At 44.0% G+C, this 18,520-nt stretch overlaps 1 protein-coding gene across 1 annotated transcript in view; it reads left to right on the top strand.

Annotated features, from left to right (window-relative positions):
* The window catches only part of phc2b (polyhomeotic homolog 2b (Drosophila)), a 34,604-nt gene extending 17,398 nt beyond the window's left edge, over positions 1–17,206 (top strand). Inside the window, exons 8-15 of the mRNA XM_068594579.1 lie at positions 5,575–5,897; positions 7,129–7,438; positions 11,037–11,266; positions 12,205–12,334; positions 12,930–13,035; positions 13,132–13,246; positions 14,025–14,382; positions 15,161–17,206. Coding sequence (XP_068450680.1) covers positions 5,575–5,897; positions 7,129–7,438; positions 11,037–11,266; positions 12,205–12,334; positions 12,930–13,035; positions 13,132–13,246; positions 14,025–14,382; positions 15,161–15,315 — 1,727 coding nt within the window. The 3' untranslated portion in view covers positions 15,316–17,206. The remainder of the gene's footprint in view (positions 1–5,574; positions 5,898–7,128; positions 7,439–11,036; positions 11,267–12,204; positions 12,335–12,929; positions 13,036–13,131; positions 13,247–14,024; positions 14,383–15,160) is intronic.
* The last annotated feature ends 1,314 nt before the right edge of the window (positions 17,207–18,520 follow it).

Genomic DNA, 18,520 nt, shown 5'->3' with positions numbered 1-18,520 from the left:
ACATTTAAAGACATCACTTTGGTCCCTGAGTAAATTTCTCACCATTTCCAAATTGTATTTGATCAATCAGTTGATAATGAAAATCTTCATTCGTTGGGTAAAAAGCATGAGTCATGGAGAGACACTCAGACGTACACGTTTATTGATCAAGTAATCCAGAGCGTAGTTGATCACGCTGAAGATACAAAGTAAAAACAAATAAGAGGTATTCAAAAGGTTCCTTTCACTTGGATCAGAATATTCAGTCAGTGCGTCGCTTATCTTTAGCCATGCTAGGCAGGTTCATTTTATTTATACTGCCCAATATCCCATATCACATCCATTTATTTTGGTTTTAAAATACCCGCTAAATGTCAGCCTCAGCTTAATGTTTTGTGCTGGTTCCAACCAAATTTTGGCGTAACATTCTAAACTAAAATGATGGTTGATGACTCCTCATGCCTGCTAAACATCTGCATTATGTTGCCACGCTACTGTTCGCCTAAATCCAGCCTCATGAAGCTGCTGGTATGGCTGCAGACTCTTTTACATCTCGAAATAGACTCCGGGCAGCTGTAATACATGCAGTAGAGATGTGTTCTCGTGTTTATCGTCAAGTAAGATGAGAGGATTTCTTCCTTTTTTTAAAAAAAACCAAACAACTAAACGTAAATACGTATTAAAGCGTGTTGGTCTGTGTTGAGAACAGTCGAGCTGCTTTGTGAATTAGCTGTGAACGTCACACTGCCATGCAAGCGTATTTCTGAACCACTTGTTACTTTATAATTATTTATTTTGAATTACTTTTTAGCGTGAATGGCTGTGAATATGGTTAAATCACAATTAGTCCAGTTTGTGTGCAGGATAAGCCACTTGAGATATGACATCACATTTCACAGAACAGTGTATGTGAGCAGGAACCTAAAAAAATGTGCGTGCGTGTACCATATGCATGTTTACAGCATGTGCTGGGAGTGGTTCACATGCCTGTGAGCGTTATGTACACGACAGTACATTGTGTTAACGCATGCTGTTGTCAGATGGTTATCTGAGCGCGTCCGTGCACAACTGCGTCTGGCTTTGTTGCAGTAATGGTTTTGCATAAAATGAAAGGGAGGATGGAAGCTGAAAATCTGGCTGCATGCCGTCTGGGAAGAAGAAAAATTAACATGGGTTGCCATAGCAGCTGGCCATGAGGGACAGGTGTGCTCGGGAGATGCTGGGGAGTCGATACCCGGTGGATCGGGAGACCTTGGATGTATTGAGTAAATATAATTGGGCTTTGTGTTGTTCAATTTTAGGAAATGATGTGTAATTTCATTCAAAAGTCGTAGTCAATAAGAGCCTTTAGTTTGTGCTACATGAATGTTAAATCATTCTCCCTAAATGGGTTGTGCTCATCTAACTCCTATGTTTTGTTAATTGTTGACTAAACCCACATTACTAGCGTTAATACTGTAGTCTCCATGAGAATACATTGTATTTGTATAGCGCTTTAAAAGGCACTCAAAGGCACTTTACATGGTAATGACTAACAATAGAGGCAGCAATAACACTCCTGAATTTCCCTTTGGGGATCAATAAAGTAATTATCTATCTATCTCTATCCAAGAAAGATGACAATAGTAAAACGATATCACAGTTAAAATGTAAATAAATGGCTTTTAAGTGTAGATAATGAGAAGATCCTTTAAAAAAATCTCACTTTCTGAGTTATTCGCGATGTAACCTCAATCTCTTTTAGCATTTTGCTCACAATCATAAGACTTGAAGGCAAGAAAATCCTGGGAAACACGTTCGACAGATGAGACGCCGACAAAGAGGTTGAACGCATTTCTTTTAAGTCTGCAACCTTATTAAAAGCCAAAATGCGATTATTCACATTGTATCGTTTAACAAACGCGTCTCTACTTCGTAAGCGGTGAACACGACTCAACAGGAACCAGCCTGGTTGACATGAAAGACAAGATTATTTTGTGTGTGTGTGCTATTTTTAGTCATCGGTTTTCATCTCGCCTTCCAAAAAAAGATGGCGGATCATCTTTAGAGCAATGTCTCCGTTGCTGTGTGAACAACACAGTCATGAGGAGGCTTGAGTAGGAACTGGATGGGAGACAAAAGGTTGCGTCTGGCTCGCTGCAGTAAGCGCTCTTCATCACCTCCGCTTGGCGCTAAAGAACACCTCGCCGTAAAAACTCACAGTAGGAAACCCCCGAAAGAGATTAAAAGACCAGATCTACACACACAGTCTGTCTCTGTGTGTGTATCTAGCTGCGATATCGCGCCAATTTCATGTGAAAATTATTTAAAAAACTCATTTAAACCCACACTTCTACTTTATACACAATGTCCACTGAAAATGAAAAAGAACATTCAGCATTTCACTTTCCCTTCTTCTTGTTGATGTGAAACTATAGCGTGACTGAAGCGTGTGCAACTGCTAAATACTGTTGTGTGTGTGTGTGAGAGGTTTGGTTTTCTCCCCGAGGGCCTGCCATCGTGCTTTCACTTGAACATGAGATTATTTTTAGCCTTTTTCAATGAAACCAGCTGGATTCATTCAGCCAGTATTCTTTTAACGCCCTCCTAGATATAAAAAAAAAACAAAATAAAAAAACAATTCCAAATTGCAATAACGGGATGAAAGGCCTGCTGTTGTTTTTAAGTCGCCAGAGAGCAGCCAGCGAGAATGTGGGAACTCTGGGATTTTCCAGGGCCGAGTGCTCCAAACCCATCCGGAGCGAGGACCGTCCTCGACCGCGGGACGTTGCGCAACAACGCGCAGTTGGAAGTGCAAGATCCACGAGCATTCATTACTTCGGGGGCGTGAGGCCACTGCCACGTACTGAATATTGTATGCGTGTGGTGGTGGTGGTGGGGGTGGGGAAGCGGCGGCTGAGTCATTCCCGGTCCTAAATCCCAAGACCTTGTGGGGGAAATAGCATGTTAATGAATTCCCCCGTCTTCGCCTCCTTCCAAAGTCTTCTCTCTGTTCCTCGTTAGGGGCTTGAGAAAGTTATCAGGATTCACAGAGGCGGGCCGGTTGCATCCGGTGTGTGTTTGTGTGTGTGTGTGTGCGTGCGTGTGTGAAAAATGTCTTGCTGCTTTTTATGATTCAGTCACATTTCGATTCAATTACGAAAAAAACTATTCTTGCCATGTTTTGACTCTCACGCGGCAGTTTTTGAATCCTTTTTATTCAACTTTTTTTTTATTTTTACGACCACATTTACAACCACATCAACACCGGTAATGACCGTGTAAAACGGATCCCGTGGGTGCTTTTTTTTTTTTTACTTCCGTTTATGAATTGCAGAGCGAAGGTTTGGCTGCAGTGCGGTCGGGGCACGTTGGGTCTTGTTTGGAAAAAGCCGAGTTTTCTGTGAGAGATTGTGAGCGCACATCCAGGACGGTTATGAGTTCTTTCTCACGGCCCTACTGTCCTCGAGTTGTGCCACTTTCTCATGGTTGTCATTGTCCTACTAATTGGTTTCCAGACCTCGAGAAGGCCGGTGAGAAAACTGAAAAAGCTGCCGTCCGTGACGTATTTTCCTCGAGCTCTTACCCTGAGTTTATTATATCTTGATGTAAATGTATTGAAACTAAAGTCTAAAATAAGCCCCGGAGCCAGGCTCCTAACGGAGCGCCTCGTAATATTTACAGTCTACGTTGAATTATTCACGACAGAAACGACAGTTTACAAAAATATATACTGATATGCAAATTAAATCGCAAGTTGTGAAAGCCTGTTCTTATCGCCCTGAAACGTTTAATCCCGAGCCGTCCCGCAGGCTAACGTCTTTGATTATCACGCTGCGGGATGTCTCCCCGGCCCAATGCGCGTATTTATCTTGCTCTTGAATATTGTAAATATGCCCGTTCGCCATGGCTGACTGAGAAGACGGGGGGAAGGAAAAAAACAACAACTTCTCAGCCGATCCTGCGGCCTTAAAATGGACTTCCCACACGCTGGAGAGACACCTCTGTGTGTTCCTCAGACTGCGGTTGATGCCTCACAGGGAAACTTTTGAAACCAGATGGACTCCGGCCCACACGAAACATCAAGACAAGAACAGGGGGCGGTGCAGAAGGTGGGAGGGGATGTACTTCCACGCTTGGGTTTATTCGGGGCTTTATCAGCGTCACCAAAACGCACCTCCACGGTCACATGACTCACACAGCAGAAGCTGTGCTGCTGAGTCTTGGCTTGTTTGGGGCTCCAGCGGTAAGAATGAGCCTGTTGGTGCTCAGTGTTTCCTGGTAGATTTGTGTTTAAAGATGAAGGAGGCGGCAGAGGGGCCCCGACCCGCTGACTCAGCATTAACTTCACCAAGAGAGCCACGAACAGTTGGCTCTGCAGGTTTCTCTCCGGAGGGTTTTTCTTCTATTAGACTAGCCTCAGGCTACTTCGACTGAGGCACTCTTCCACTCAGACAGCCCCCCCCCCCGCCTCCCACACACACACACACACACACACGTGCACACACAATACAAGATTGATGCCCTGTGTCTCGGTGCTTCGGGGGCAGGTTATGAGCTCCGGATGTCTTTTTACCCACAGCGGCACTGACGGGTGGTGACAGCCCAATTTTGAAACAATTTGTGAATAATGGCCGGGGGGGCCTCTCGGCGCACCTTTTTGCGAGCTCTTAATATTACATCCTGTCAACACGCGGCGCGCCGGGGAAAGGGGGAAAGCGACCAAACAAGCTCTTTTGTTCAGACGTCTCCATTTATTTTTAATGCACCGAGTGTGTGGAGTGGACGCTAGTGAGCGCGCATGAAATGTGTTTTGCCGCAAACATGAGATATTTCTGAGTTACCTTTTTATAGAGGACGATTGTGTTTGATGAGAACGTGACATGACGTGTGTGGCGTGTAATCTTTGTTGCAGAGTACGACTGCAAGTAACCATGAGTAACTATTAATATGAAAATATTTGTTTAAATTATTGCTGGATCTATAAAACTAAAAAAGGGGACGAAATTCAAACGTGACGTTGTCCAATTACTCACCGAGCAACAGTCAAAAAGTCAAAGATATACCATTAATAATGGTATAAACCAAAATCACCAATTCATTATCAAAATTGTTTAAATGTCTAATCAAAGTCTTGTCTTAGTAGCAGCACTATTCAACACAAAATGATAGTATAGTAGTAAGTTAAGTTAGTAGCCAAAATTATCTTGTATCTTTATTATAATATTTCAAATATCTTATTTATTTATATTTATATAAATATATGTTTATACTGAATATGGCCAGAGTGGACAGGAAAAATGATTACAGATGATCACATGCCATATGGATGGATGGATGGATGGATGGATGGATGGATGGAAAGATACTGTATTCATCCTCAAGGGGAAATTTGTGCAGTACATTCAAATCTGAATCCAATCTGTTAACCAAAGTAACTACTAAGTATCAGAATAAAAGCGTTATAAGCTATTTTATGTCAATCCTCTCACAAAAAAAGTTCAAATTAAATAACAAAACACAGATTCTGCGTTCAGTGTTTTCTCTCTTTGACATGACTGTGCAGAGAAAGCACGGTGTGGTTATTAATAGTCATCTGTATCACCTGTACTCCAGCATACACACAGATCCAGCCCCATTCCCTGGTGCAGCAGCAGCACAAGCAGCAGCAGCAGCAGCAGCAGCAGCAGTTTGTGGTCCACCAGAGTCCGGCGTCCCTCAGGGCCGCGGGCCAGCTGCTGCAGACCGCCTCCATTCAACCGTCACAGCACCCGGTCCCCGTTCTGCCCAAACCGTCCCCGCACCAGCCCTCCATGACCAGCCAGCATGCCACCATCTTCCACTCCACCATCAGCCCCCACGCCCTCCACTCCTGCCTCAACCACGCCAAAGCTCAGCCCGTCCAGCTCACTGCCATCAACCTGCAAATCCAGCCGACGGTGAGTTCAGCCGCGCACAGTCGAGGGTCAGGATGTGACCCAATCGCATCCTGAATCACAAAAGAACACGCAGTATCCTGCAGCATCGGCGTCTTTTTAGGGGAGCAAGACACTTAACCCCTAATTCTTTCCCAGTTGCTGTGTCTGCGGCGTAAAGAGCAAAAATGTCGCTTTGGATAAAAGCCTCAGCTAAATGCAAAGTGATGGAGAAGAATTTGGGTTAAATTAAGATTTTCTGTCTGGTTTAAAGTCTCATTTTAGGCTTTCAGAGCAAAGAATTTCGGGCTTATTTTAAGAAATCTTGTCAAGCAAAAACAACTTACCCCATTGGCTTGATATAGGATGATTTGATTGAATATAAGAATGTTTTACTTCTTTCTAGAAGGACTGTTTTTGCAGTGAGTGTGTAGTTAATGTCTTGGAGTTTAGTTTGTGCAGACACGGCATGAAAGTAAGTTAACGCAAAGTTTCTGAAGTACAGATCGTTCTTCTAGTCTGAACAGAAAGTGCTCCTCATAACGATCTAAATGATTTGTTTCTCGCTTTGTCGTGCGTCGGTTGGTCCACTTTGACTATCGGATGGGTTTACTTTGGTAATCCCCTGACTTTTTTTCTCCTTCCTGCATTGACCTTTGTGGTACTTTGCAGAGTAAAACGTGTCAACGACTGTTTGATGAACAATTATGAAATTTGCCTCACACATCGAGGCCCCTCCCTCCCCGGGAGACATTGTTATCACTTGGGTGATCCCCTGACTTTTCCTCAGCCACAAAGTGCTGCGAGCTGAGCTGTACACTCATAGTGCAGTTAAAAAGGAATGTATTGGGAAATGCTCGGCTGATTTTTAGGTAATAGGTATACATCTCTTGTTGTCATTCCACCAGTATTGCATATTTAATGTGAGTCATTTTGTCCACCATTAGTCTCTAATGGGTCTTGACTTTCTGTCCTACTTAACGTCTGAACTGCTCACATTCTTCTTGTTCGGCTCCAACAACACCCACCGACTCAAACTCTTCTCCAAGACATACATGTTGAAAGAAAAGAAGAAGAAGAAGAAAAAAGAAAACAGAGGAATCTTCTGAGTTTGGGGTTCCATGGTGTAATATTTTCCCACTGGTGTGATATTTTCCGAGCCTAATGGTCTTGTAATGTTTGAGTCACCGACATTAGAAGCAACAACCGTCTCGGATCTCTAATGTTCTCCCCTCGTCCTCTGCTCGTGTCGTAGGCCTCCCGGGGGCTGGTCCAGGACAGTAAAGATAAGCCGACCTCGCTGGTGGTCAGGGAGACGTGTCCAGCCCCGGCCACGCAACAACAGCAGCAGCAGCAGCAACAGCAGCAGCAGCAGCAACAGCAGCAACAGCAACAACAGCAACAGCAGCTACAGCAACAGCAGCTACAGCAACAGCAGCTACAGCAACGACAGCAGCAGCAGCAGCAGCAACAACAGCAACAACCCGCACCTTCGCCATCGCAACCCGCCAAGCCCGTCGAGCAACCCAAGGTCACTCCAGCCGCACCAGCTGTTCAGCCACAAGGTAAAACGACTCGGCATGATTTCCTTTCGCTTCTAAATTAAAGAGTGTCTCGAACATTTTTTTGTGTCGGCAAACCTTTAAATGAGAAGCTTAAACAAACAAGAACATGTACTTTGGTTTCTGTGCCGCGCTCGTCGAGTTGCCCAAACTATTAGAAGCCGTCGGTGGAGGTGAAGAAAATCAATGCTGGTGTTTGCTTGTAATTCAGAGCGTGTTGTGTCTGCAGCACATCGAGTTTCAGCGCTCTCCGTCTCTTATTGCTCTGTTTGTGGTTTTCTCTGTGGGTTTGTTTTTTTTTCCCTCCCTAAGTTGCGGCCAAAAAGCTTACCTGATACCCACAATGCACTTGCTGCTCTGTTGCACACTGAACATTTCAAACCCACAACAACCAAAAAACCTGAACATGAACGGTAATGCAAGCACTCTGATTTCTGGAACTTCTTTGTTTTCGTCATTTTTTGTCGCCTGTGAATTATATTTGGAGACAATTTGTCGCACACTTGTTCCCTGCGGTTGTGTGTGTAGCTACAGGGTCGAGGCCGAGGCCCACAATGCAGCAGGCGTGTTGTGTTCACACACATTTACATACATGGGAGAGGGGGTGTTGTAATGCAACCTCATGCTCTGACCAGGCGTGGACAGAACATGAAACAGTGTGATTGATACAAAAAAGTGATTTATTGCACTGCTACTCTGTCTGCGTCAGATTAAAGGTGTCCATGCTGTTTGGTTCGTGTGTGTGTGTGTGTGTGTGTGTGTGTGTGTGTGTGTTGAGGTCAATAACTTTTTCAGTTACACTCCTTTTTGTCGATTAGACAATATGTGATGCGTTCAGACCAGCGGTTTTTGAAATGTTGATTGACTTAAGTGATTTTTGGATTTTTTTTTTTTAAAAGTATAATCCAGTCAAAAAGCTATTATGGAACGAGGAAAATCCCAGAAATAATATTCGTCAGTATTTTCTACTTAGTGTGCACATTTTGGTCAGCCAGGAGATCTGGATGAAAGCGATTGAGTCGGTTGTAATGAGTGATTCGCGGTCAGTAATGATCTTCTCCACGCTTCTTGCTGAGCGCCGCAGTATTCGGGTGTTTATGTTCTCAGTGTTGATGTGGATCAGTTTCTATAGCGATAATTCTCCTAAATGGTTGGAAGTTGGGCTAATGGTGCGTTTCTTGTCAAATGAAACATTGTGTGGACCACAAATTGCTGTTTTTTTGTTTTTTTTTCTATGGCCGGCGGGTTGGGTGTGATGCTCACTAACCACCAGAGAAGGAAACTATTCCTGTGATCCTCTGGCTGCAGGAGCAGATGGCGACGGGCCCAAAGGTTTTTTTTTTAAATGTATTTTTACTTTCGGAAAATTGAACCAAAGCTGTTTTTGGCTTATTGAGTATTCGGGGTTTCCAGCTTCAAAGACTATCTTCACTGAGTTTTCACACCTCCGCGTTGAAAAGATATTCAGAAGCGCCGTCGCTTCTCTTTCAAGTTTGAAAACGTGAACATTTCGAGGATTTCGATGGACGCGCCGCAGACGATGCCGCGGCCCACCGGTGCAGTGAGGGCTGTGACGTCATGTCCGTGGTATTTTCTTTTCCTGGGTATTTGGAGGTTTTAGCTCGTGCTCAGACAAACATTAGCACTGCGAGTAGAAACACAGGCCCCCTTGTGTATTTAAATGAAAGGGGATATTTCTGCTGTAACCTAATAACGTTGCATTAAGCACCTCACTGTTGCTTCTTTGGGCTTATATGCAAATATAAACAAATATATAAGTATTACATGTTATTGAATTATTGATGCAAACATTTGTAAACGAGTAAAGGTGGAACTAATTCCAACTACTTAATACACTAAGATACAACTGTAAATGTGTGAGACACCCAGCTGATGATCTATAAAATTACATCATTGTTCATTTATGTTATGTAATATTAATCTGAATCTGCGAAAAGTAACTGAACTCGTCAAATAAATGTAGTGTATTTCCATCACAAAGACAAAAAAAGTAACAATTATGATCCCAAAAAAATGTCATGACAAAAAAGTCATAAATAGAAAAACAAAAAATTATGAATCTTTTTTTGGTCCTAATTATGGTCATAAAAACATCATGACACACATAAAAAATGTCATAATTATGACATCTTGTTTTTTTTGGGTCATAATTGTGACTTTTTTGGGGGGGGGGGGGGCAGAAATGGGCTTCTTTCCTCAGACTTGGGCCCTGAAACGTCTCTCTCCGCCTCTGCTGGCAGAGATCGGGGCTGTAATGCTTTCCAGTTGCATTGGTTGTGCTGGTGGAGTGACTCGCTGGGAGTTAAAACCTGGAGACCCTGTTGTCCTCTCAGGCTGCGTGTTAGCGGCGTGGGAGGAACCGGGAGGAACCGGGAGGAACCGGAAGGAACCGGGAGGAACCGGGAGGAACCGGGGGGCGGACCCGGGTCTGAACGCTCCTCTCTCGGTGCGCTGCAGCTTTAAGACGCGACTTCAAACAGCAGCTGCTGCAGGTCTGCGTGTGAATGTGTGTGCTTAAGTGTGCGTGTGTCGCGAGTCATCACAACAACAACAACAACACACCGCGCACGTTCTCTCTGTGAACACAGCGGAAGTCGGTAAGAGATTTTACTTTCGCTTCGTCGTTGTGCTTTTTGAAGGCGATCCGTGACGCGTCGTGGATCCGCTGCTTGCTGTCGATCGGTCGATGTTTAATGTGCAGCTTTTATTAGACCAGTGAGGTCATCGAGACCCGCAGCAGGTTGACCTGACTGCATCCTCACGTGATGAGGGCGTGTGTGTGTTGTTTGAATAACGTGACTTTCTAAAGGCTTAAATGTGATTTATAATAAGACGGGTGCTGCAGAGCTTGTAACTGACCCTGAACAGGTTCTTTAATAGAGTGGTTATTTTTTTGAAAGCTTTTATTTGTAAGTGTCGTCGTATTTTTCGGGTGCTTTTATTTTGAAACAATACCGCTGGGGTCTGCTGCAGAGCTTAGTGAAAATAGCTAAACTAATGTTTTCAAGTTGTGTCTGTCTGTGTTATTCTTCAGAAGTTTAAATACATCCAGTTGTTTGATGTAAATCTGCTTAAAATTAAGTAGATTTACCCTCTTTCAGTTCTGCGAGGATTGATTCATTTCATTGTTAAGAAATTTGTTTGTTGTTTTTTACCTATAAAAATGTCAGAAAATAAATTTTTAATGACAGATCCTTCAAGCCCAAGGCGATGTCTTTGAATGTGTCGTTTTTGCCCCATTCATGTCCAAAACTGTTCGGTTTACCGTCACACATGACGAGCAGAAACATTTGAGGACCTGGATTCACAATTTTTTTTAATTTATTTTATTCATTTAAAGATTGAATCTGACAGTTACTCATAAAGCTGCTGATTATTTCCCAGATCAATCGCCTTTGAAATGTTGACATTTTCAGCTTGTATAGTGCGACCAACACACCAAACCCCCCAACAAATGGTCACTTTGCATGAAAAAGCATCAATACATTGCTTTAAAAAAAAAGACTTATGGATCAACCAGCCGTGTGTTTTCTCCTCGCACACTGACCGACCGACAACGGCGTTGTGTTCCACTTCACAGCGGCCGGGGGCTCAACCAAGAGGCCGACCGCCGCGCCCGGGACCCTCCTCCTCCTCCCTCCGGCGGCGATGACCTCGGGCAACGAGAGCGAGGCGCCCGCCACCGTGACCGGCAGCGCGCCGCAGAACGGAGAGAGCAAACCGCCGCAGGCCATCGTCAAGCCCCAGGTGCTCACGCACGTCATCGAGGGCTTCGTCATCCAGGAGGGAGCCGAGCCGTTCCCCGTGTGTGTGAGTTTGTGTGTCTGTGTGTGTGTGTGTGTGTGTGTGTGTGTTCTCCAGTGTGCGCGCCCTGCAGGGAACACATATCCCTCCGTTACGACCGACGGCTCACCGCTTAATGTTTTTAGAAAGGTTGGATGAGCACAGATGGACGGAGGTGTTCCAGACTCTCTGCAAGGCTTTATAAAAACAGAAAAAAAAGAATAAATCCCTTCTTTAATCTGTCATCTTTCTTAAAATGGATGTAATTCTGTTGTTTATCTGTTGTTATGCGTGACGTGTGTGTTTGTAGTCCAATCTTTTATTATAATCACACACAAAGTGCAACATGAGCTCGCTGTTGTTTCTCGCCTGAGGGCTCACTGCCCCCTATTGGACATCTGTTGTAACTGCAAAGTGTACAGTATTTAAATGTACTGTAAAAAATATATGAACGAGCACAAACAATTCATACTGTTGAACAGATTGATAGAGGGCAGTGTCTACATCACAGAGATCTTGATATGCTACTTCTAACTGTGGTTAAAGACCAACAGGGTAGTATTCTATGAATGTGTTTATTCTTTAATTACACATTTTGTCAGACTAACGGTCCAAAACCCTTTTCGACATTTCATTTTAAATGAAACTAAACAGAAAAACAGAGTGTATTCACATTTGAGATGCTGAAAACATTCACCCCCCTCCCCTTCCTATTTGTTCTCAACTTAATGACTTTATTATCACAATCATTGCAGATTAACTTTCTGCTGCTTCACTAATTGTTTCTGCAAATGTATTACTTTGCCAACAATGTCTCCCGTTGTCATATGCGGGCTATTCTTTAGTTATTTTATTTGTGTCTGCATTCAATAACGTATGGAGCAGATGGATTACAGGACATTCAGGAGCTCGCCGTCACCCTTTCATCTCGCTAGATTGTCTAAATGCGTCGTTCCCGTCGCCAGGTGGAGCGTCTGCCCATTCTCATCGACAGCCCGAAGAAGCTGGACCGTCAGCTCTCCTCGGACCCCGACAAAACCCCCGTCAGCAACGCGGCCAACAGCGACTCAGAGGCCGAGGACATGAACCAGTCGGGTGAGACACTTACGTATATTCAATATTGTCGTCTGGTGAAGTACGACAGCTCGTGTATGAAACCCGTGACGCACCGATACCCTTCTTCCGAGGCTTGTGAAAACTATGTTTATTGGTTTATAAGGTTAATGAAGGTGCAAACAACAACATGATGACACACACATACACGCGCAGTTACTGATACAAGGGAACCGGTGTTGTTGTCTGATACTGACCTGACGAGACCTGTGATAATATAGTTATATCGTTCTACATCTTACAGGAAATCACTAAACCTCTGCATGTCTTTATTTAGCAAGCTGCTAAATAAATTAGCTCCTCTCTGGCTCTTTAACTCTCAACGCTAACACCTTTTGGTTCATTTTATGTCGCGCAAGCCCTCATTTTTAAAGGAAAACTCTCCTTTTTGTTAAGCAACAATAACTGTAAAAGTCGTTATTACCCTTTGTAGAATCCTGATAAACCTTTAAGCGCTTTAATCCGTTACTCAAACCGGACTCCATGCATCGTATTTCACATCTCAGTGGTACCTGAGACAAGACGCTGGGTTTAAGGGAAAATGTCTAATCTGTCTTTTTTCCACCTCGCGCTCCAGAAAAAGAGCAAGAGCCCAAGCTGACGTGTGAATACTGCGGCTGGGTCGACTTCGCCTACACGTTCAAAGGCTCCAAACGATTCTGCTCCATGGTGTGTGCGAAGAGGCAAGTCACCTTTTTTTTTCTTTCTGTTTCTTCACATTGAAACGACTTCGTTGCGCCAACAAAGGAAAACTCTCATCGTGGCTTTTCGTCTGACAGGTACAACGTCGGCTGCACGAAGCGGATCGGCCTCTTCCGCCCGGAGAGGAGTAAACCGACCAATCGCTGGCGCCGAAGATCTCCGGGTCGCTCCAGTGTGGAGGCGAAGAAGCAGGTACACACAAACACACACACACACACACACACCTTTACTGATTGTGAAGCTTCCTCATACTTTCCATCAGATGCTGCTTCCTATGCACATTTTCTGGTCTGCACTTTTCACGCTCTGTGCTTCGTAATGAACTTGTGCGTCGTTTGTGTCGCTGCCCGATCGCCTCCTTCTGTCTTTAAATGGCCGTTAAGTACTTTGTGATCTCCGTCATCGTTTATCGGTCGCCAGTCGGAGCGTAAATGGAGATTTTTCTGCCGACTGCATGAGCTCATCTGGACACAAAAAGCATCTGGATTTCGCTTATTTGTTTTGTTTCCTGAGCCGCTCATCCGGCGTGTCGCTCCATCCTGACTTCCACCTCCTTTTTAAGACACTGAAGCGTGTAATGACGCTATAAAGTAACAGTTTTACAACACAGACGGTAGTTTAAGTGACACTGAGTGACGATACGGGCTGGAGAGCAATCTTTTTAAGGTTTTGTTGCCAAAAATCTTGCCTCGAGGGTCGAAGGCGGGGCCGCTTTGGTGTCATGTTCGGACCAAGAAGTGAGTTTTACAATCCAGAGGGTTCAGCACTCGGCAAAGTAATGGCCGCTGGTATCGATCAAAACATCCCGGATCGACTCCCCGCAGGTGTTTTGGACTCATTTGAAGCGATTGTACAGTATAAATCTCACATATCTCCCGTTTTAATCTTTGGATACTCGACGTTGTCCCGGCGCCGTTCCACCGACGCGCCATTCATCCTCACGTCTCGCTCCGCTATCTCACTCCCTCAGAAGCGGCCCCCCTCGCCGCCGCCGGCCCACGGCGGCTCCGTGTCCTCGCCGCACCCGTCGCAGCCCAGCCAGGAAGAGGAGGAGGAGGAAGAGGAGGAGGAGGAGGAGTCCAGCCCGTGTTCGGACATGTCCAGCTACGAGGAGCCGCCGTCCCCCCTGTCGGCGGCCAGCTCGGGGCCCCCGCCACCGGCTCAGGTCCCCGTCCACCGGCACCCGAGCAGGGCCTCCGACCAGGACGTCGTGTGCGGCGGCGGCGGCGGCGACCGAGACGCGCCGTCGCCCTGTCAGCGCTTCTTACCCAACGACCCCACCAAGTGGAACGTGGAAGAGGTTTACGATTTCATCCGCTCGCTGCCAGGTCAGAGACGTCAACGCAGCCTGTTCAGTTTTTTTTAGTAGGTCTGGGTGTCGTCAAGGTTTTTTAGATAAGCTTTTATAATAATGATATTTTTTTTTTCTGATCCGATGTGAGGTCCCGGGACAGAGGATGTCCTACAAGATAAAACAAGATAATCCTTTATTAGTCCCGCAGTGGGGAAACTGCAGGATTACAGCAGCAGTGCACACAAGAGACACACAATAAATACAAATATAAGTCATATAAATAAACAGTAAAACGGTAAAGAAGATAAATAATCCACAATAGGAATATTATATATACAGATGGATGTGTGTAGAGTGTGAAGCCCTCTGAGGCAAATTTGTGATTTTGGACTATACAAAATAAATTGAATTGAATATTCTCATCAATAATAATAATAACTTTATTTATATAGCACTTTTAGAAACAGAGTTTACAAAGTGCTTTCACAAATTTGCAAAGCATAAACACGACCCAAATGCCGGCAAACATAAAACAATAAAAAGCATTTAACACAACCAAACCAAACAAATAGCCAAAAGAATTACACAATAGATCATAACAAATATAAACACACAAAATAAAAACATAAAGACATATAAAATACAAATAAAAACATAAAAAAATAAATACACTCATCAGTTATTTTTAATTATTTTAAGAGGGGAAAAAATTAAGAACTAAGAAAAGAATCAACATTTCTTTATTATTCTGGTATTTCTTCCGAATGGAGCCGCAACACAAGAAGTAACCTCTTCCTCTGCTGTTGGTGCAGGTTGTCAGGAGATCGCGGACGAGTTTCGCTCGCAGGAGATCGACGGACAGGCCTTGCTGCTGCTGAAGGAGGACCACCTCATGAGCACCATGAACATTAAACTGGGACCGGCGCTCAAGATCTTCGCTCGCATCAACATGCTCAAAGACTCTTAGCAGGAAGCAGCGTCTCGCGTCGCGTCCATCCGGGTCTGTTTCCTCGCGAGTGTCTGTAAGTGTGTGTGAGAGAGAAGAGCAGACTGTAAAACTAAATTATAATTGTTCCTTATTATTACTTTGACATTATATATATATATATCTATCATGGCACTGGCGACACAGACCGACTGCACTACGGCCTCGCCTGTTGATTCTCACATTTTAAAATGAGTGATCCTCACCGGCGAGCTGCATCTTGAGAAAGAACAAGGCGCGCTAACGCTAGGTGTAAATGCATTAAGGCTCCTAAACAACTTCCTGTTATTGGTTCTTGAGAAACACATGGGTTCAAACTGTTAAAACATGTTTTTCCCCGTGACGCCGTGTCCGAAGTGGGCGTGAGTTTGAAGCTGAACTTGCGCCAGACGCCTTGGTTCTGTTTATTCTTGATGCTTTTGACGAGGAACAGCTGATCGGTGAAGTTGCAACCAGCCGGAGGGATATTTTGGCGGTTTGCTATATCGTATGTGTCGTTACCAGGAGCTCTCGCGATATAAAATGTGTGTTTTTCTGGTTTATAAAAAGTACAAATGCGGGACGCCCAATCTGAAGCGTACAGCTACAACGTGGCGCTCGCTGTTCGGACACGGCCTCTCTGTCTCTCTGAGCCCACCCAATCGGATATTTATACTTATATTTAGAATATTGGATGACAGCCCTGAAGTGCATGCACACCGCATTGCATTTTTGGGGCCTCTGTTGGATCCAGCGGACCTGATTTGGTTGTTTCTGATCACAACGAGGTGTAAAAGCCACCTGATACTGTCCCACGTGGAGCAGCAGGGCATTTCTTTGACCCCCCAAGACATGCAGGGTTGTGTACTTATTCCGCTCTTTTAATATCTTCCCGTAACGAGGGCAGAGCTTTCGATAACAAGAGCGCTTATTAATACCAGGTGAGGATGCTACGGCCTTTCTTAAACGCTTCCAGTGGAGACTCCTTGATAAAATCTCGGATTTTGTTCCCGTGGAGAAGAAAAACAAAACAAAACACTTAAATAAAACTAAGAAAGCCGAAAGAACACGTGGGGTCACGTTACGGCATTGAGACAACGCCAGTGAAGTCTGAATGAATTATGATGATATTATTAGAGGTGTTTTTTTTTAGTCTGTGTGAATGAAAGAGAGCTCTTTCTCTCTGTATGTGGCTGGCAACAGAAAATTGCATTCAATAATTTTTTATTGAGCCGGTACTCCTTGGCCTTTTCTCACAATACGACTCGCAGCTCTTCGAAACACAAAGCTCCGACGCAGAGAAAGCGACAATGATTTCCTTCTTTCACGAGGAACGCTCCAGTTTTTCACCTGTAGGTTTTTAAAACGGCTCACGAATGATTTTTCAAAAAGGATCTACTAGAATGTGACATTTAGTTCTCGTCTGGGGTTTCATAGGAAGGACACTTAAGTTATCTGAGGAACAACTCGGGCGTGCCGCTCTCTGCACACGGCCCGACTTTTGGCACTTATTTTTTCTTTTAAAAAAAAAAATTTGCTTTAACGTTACGAGACACTTCACCTCGAGCGGGAGCGTAAATTGCGCGGCGATGCAAACACGTGTGTGTGTGTGTGTGTGTGTGTGTGTGTGTGTGTGTGTGTGTGTACAGGGGAAAGACTGAGGCTAAGTGTGACGCTCTTTAAGTTATCCTTTTTATTTTAAAACAGAAATTTAACTGTGTTCAATAATTTGAAATATGCAAATGTATAGATATCATGGCCTGGGAGTTAATGTTTTTTTTTAGTCTAATGAAGTATGTTTGAATCTATTTGTGTTTTGTGGCTGTGATGGAAGGTCAACCTTTTTTCTTTTTTTTTAGATGAGGCTTTGTCAAATGCTTGTATTTATCAAAACAGTTTGTACACAACATTTTGCAATTATAAATAATTTGCAATACATTTCTGTCTTGGGGCATTTTTTTTTTTGCATATGTCTGTGTGAAAAAGTGCATTTCAATGTCTCAGTCCCTTCTCAAAGGCAGGAAAGGTAAGGAAATAACTCAATCTGATCTATTAGGGTTGTGTTATGGTTGTGTATCTAAGTTTGAAATACCCGGTGGCAACCCTACCTCACGCTCCAGTGCTCTGCTGAAGTTTTCCACAGACTCAATATGTAATATAGAAGATGTATTGGAGGCAATTAACTAAGCAGACGCATCACTAAGGCTCTGGAGAGAAACATCATCCGACATGGAAACCGACTTCAACACAACGCCGGGCCTCAGTGGAAGTGAGGACAAAGATTGGCTGACGCTTCATCCCGCTTCCAAGTAGTATTCAGGACTTTAGCACACAGTAGCACATAGTAACACACAGTAACACACAGCATCCAGGAGCAGGAGTTAAGTGCGTGCTCCAGCCTGAAGCCACGCCCCCCTGCTCCCGCGTGTTTATTCAAAGTTTATTCATATTTAATCGCATGTCTGAATTGCACTACATTTGTCTCAGCACTCCCTTTTTTTCAGTCCCCAGCGAGTCTGAAGTAGGTCGGATGAACAAGTTGTGACACAAAGACCATAAGAGACTCACAACAGGACAGATGTTTTGCTTTATAGATGGTTGCCAACTCATCTACCAGGCTATTACAGCACTAGTAATAATAATAAAAAAAGAAGCAAAAGCAATGTCAAATGTTAAGGACCCCCAGAAAAATAAATACACAAACACATTTAAAAAAAATGTTTAACTGACACAAATCCGACAATATTTCTTATGAAAGCTCATTTCCGCCACTGTGATGAACAAGTTAAGAAAAAAAATAAGGATCCTGCAAGTCATAATTATGACTTGCAGGATCCTTATTTTTTTTTCATCACAGTGGCAGAAATGGGCTTCAATAATAGATGTTTTAGGGACAGGATTGCAGAAGACGGGACGGGAGGTTGAGCAGCTGGTCCTCTGTATGTGAACATGTACATGGCCATTAAAGCTGATTCTCAAAGTGCATGCGTTGTACACCGTGTGAGGGATTTGGGAGCACGTAAGGTACACTGTACATGGATAGTATTGAGAAAGGGGTATGCTTATTAAATAATGTACAGTATATTGCACCAATATTTGGGTTATAGACTGGTTTGTGCTCGTCCTGCACATTGTATTTGTCTCTATTCTGTCTCGAAGTTCCTGGTTCAGAGGAAACACGACATTTCCAGCTGTTTTAACACACAAC

The sequence above is a fragment of the Clinocottus analis genome, unplaced genomic scaffold (genome assembly GCF_023055335.1).
Source record: "Clinocottus analis isolate CAN_PGR_092001 unplaced genomic scaffold, fCliAna1.0.p SCAF_3, whole genome shotgun sequence".
NCBI classification, from domain to species: Eukaryota; Metazoa; Chordata; class Actinopteri; order Perciformes; family Cottidae; genus Clinocottus; species Clinocottus analis.
This window is presented reverse-complemented; position numbering and strand designations above follow the sequence as displayed.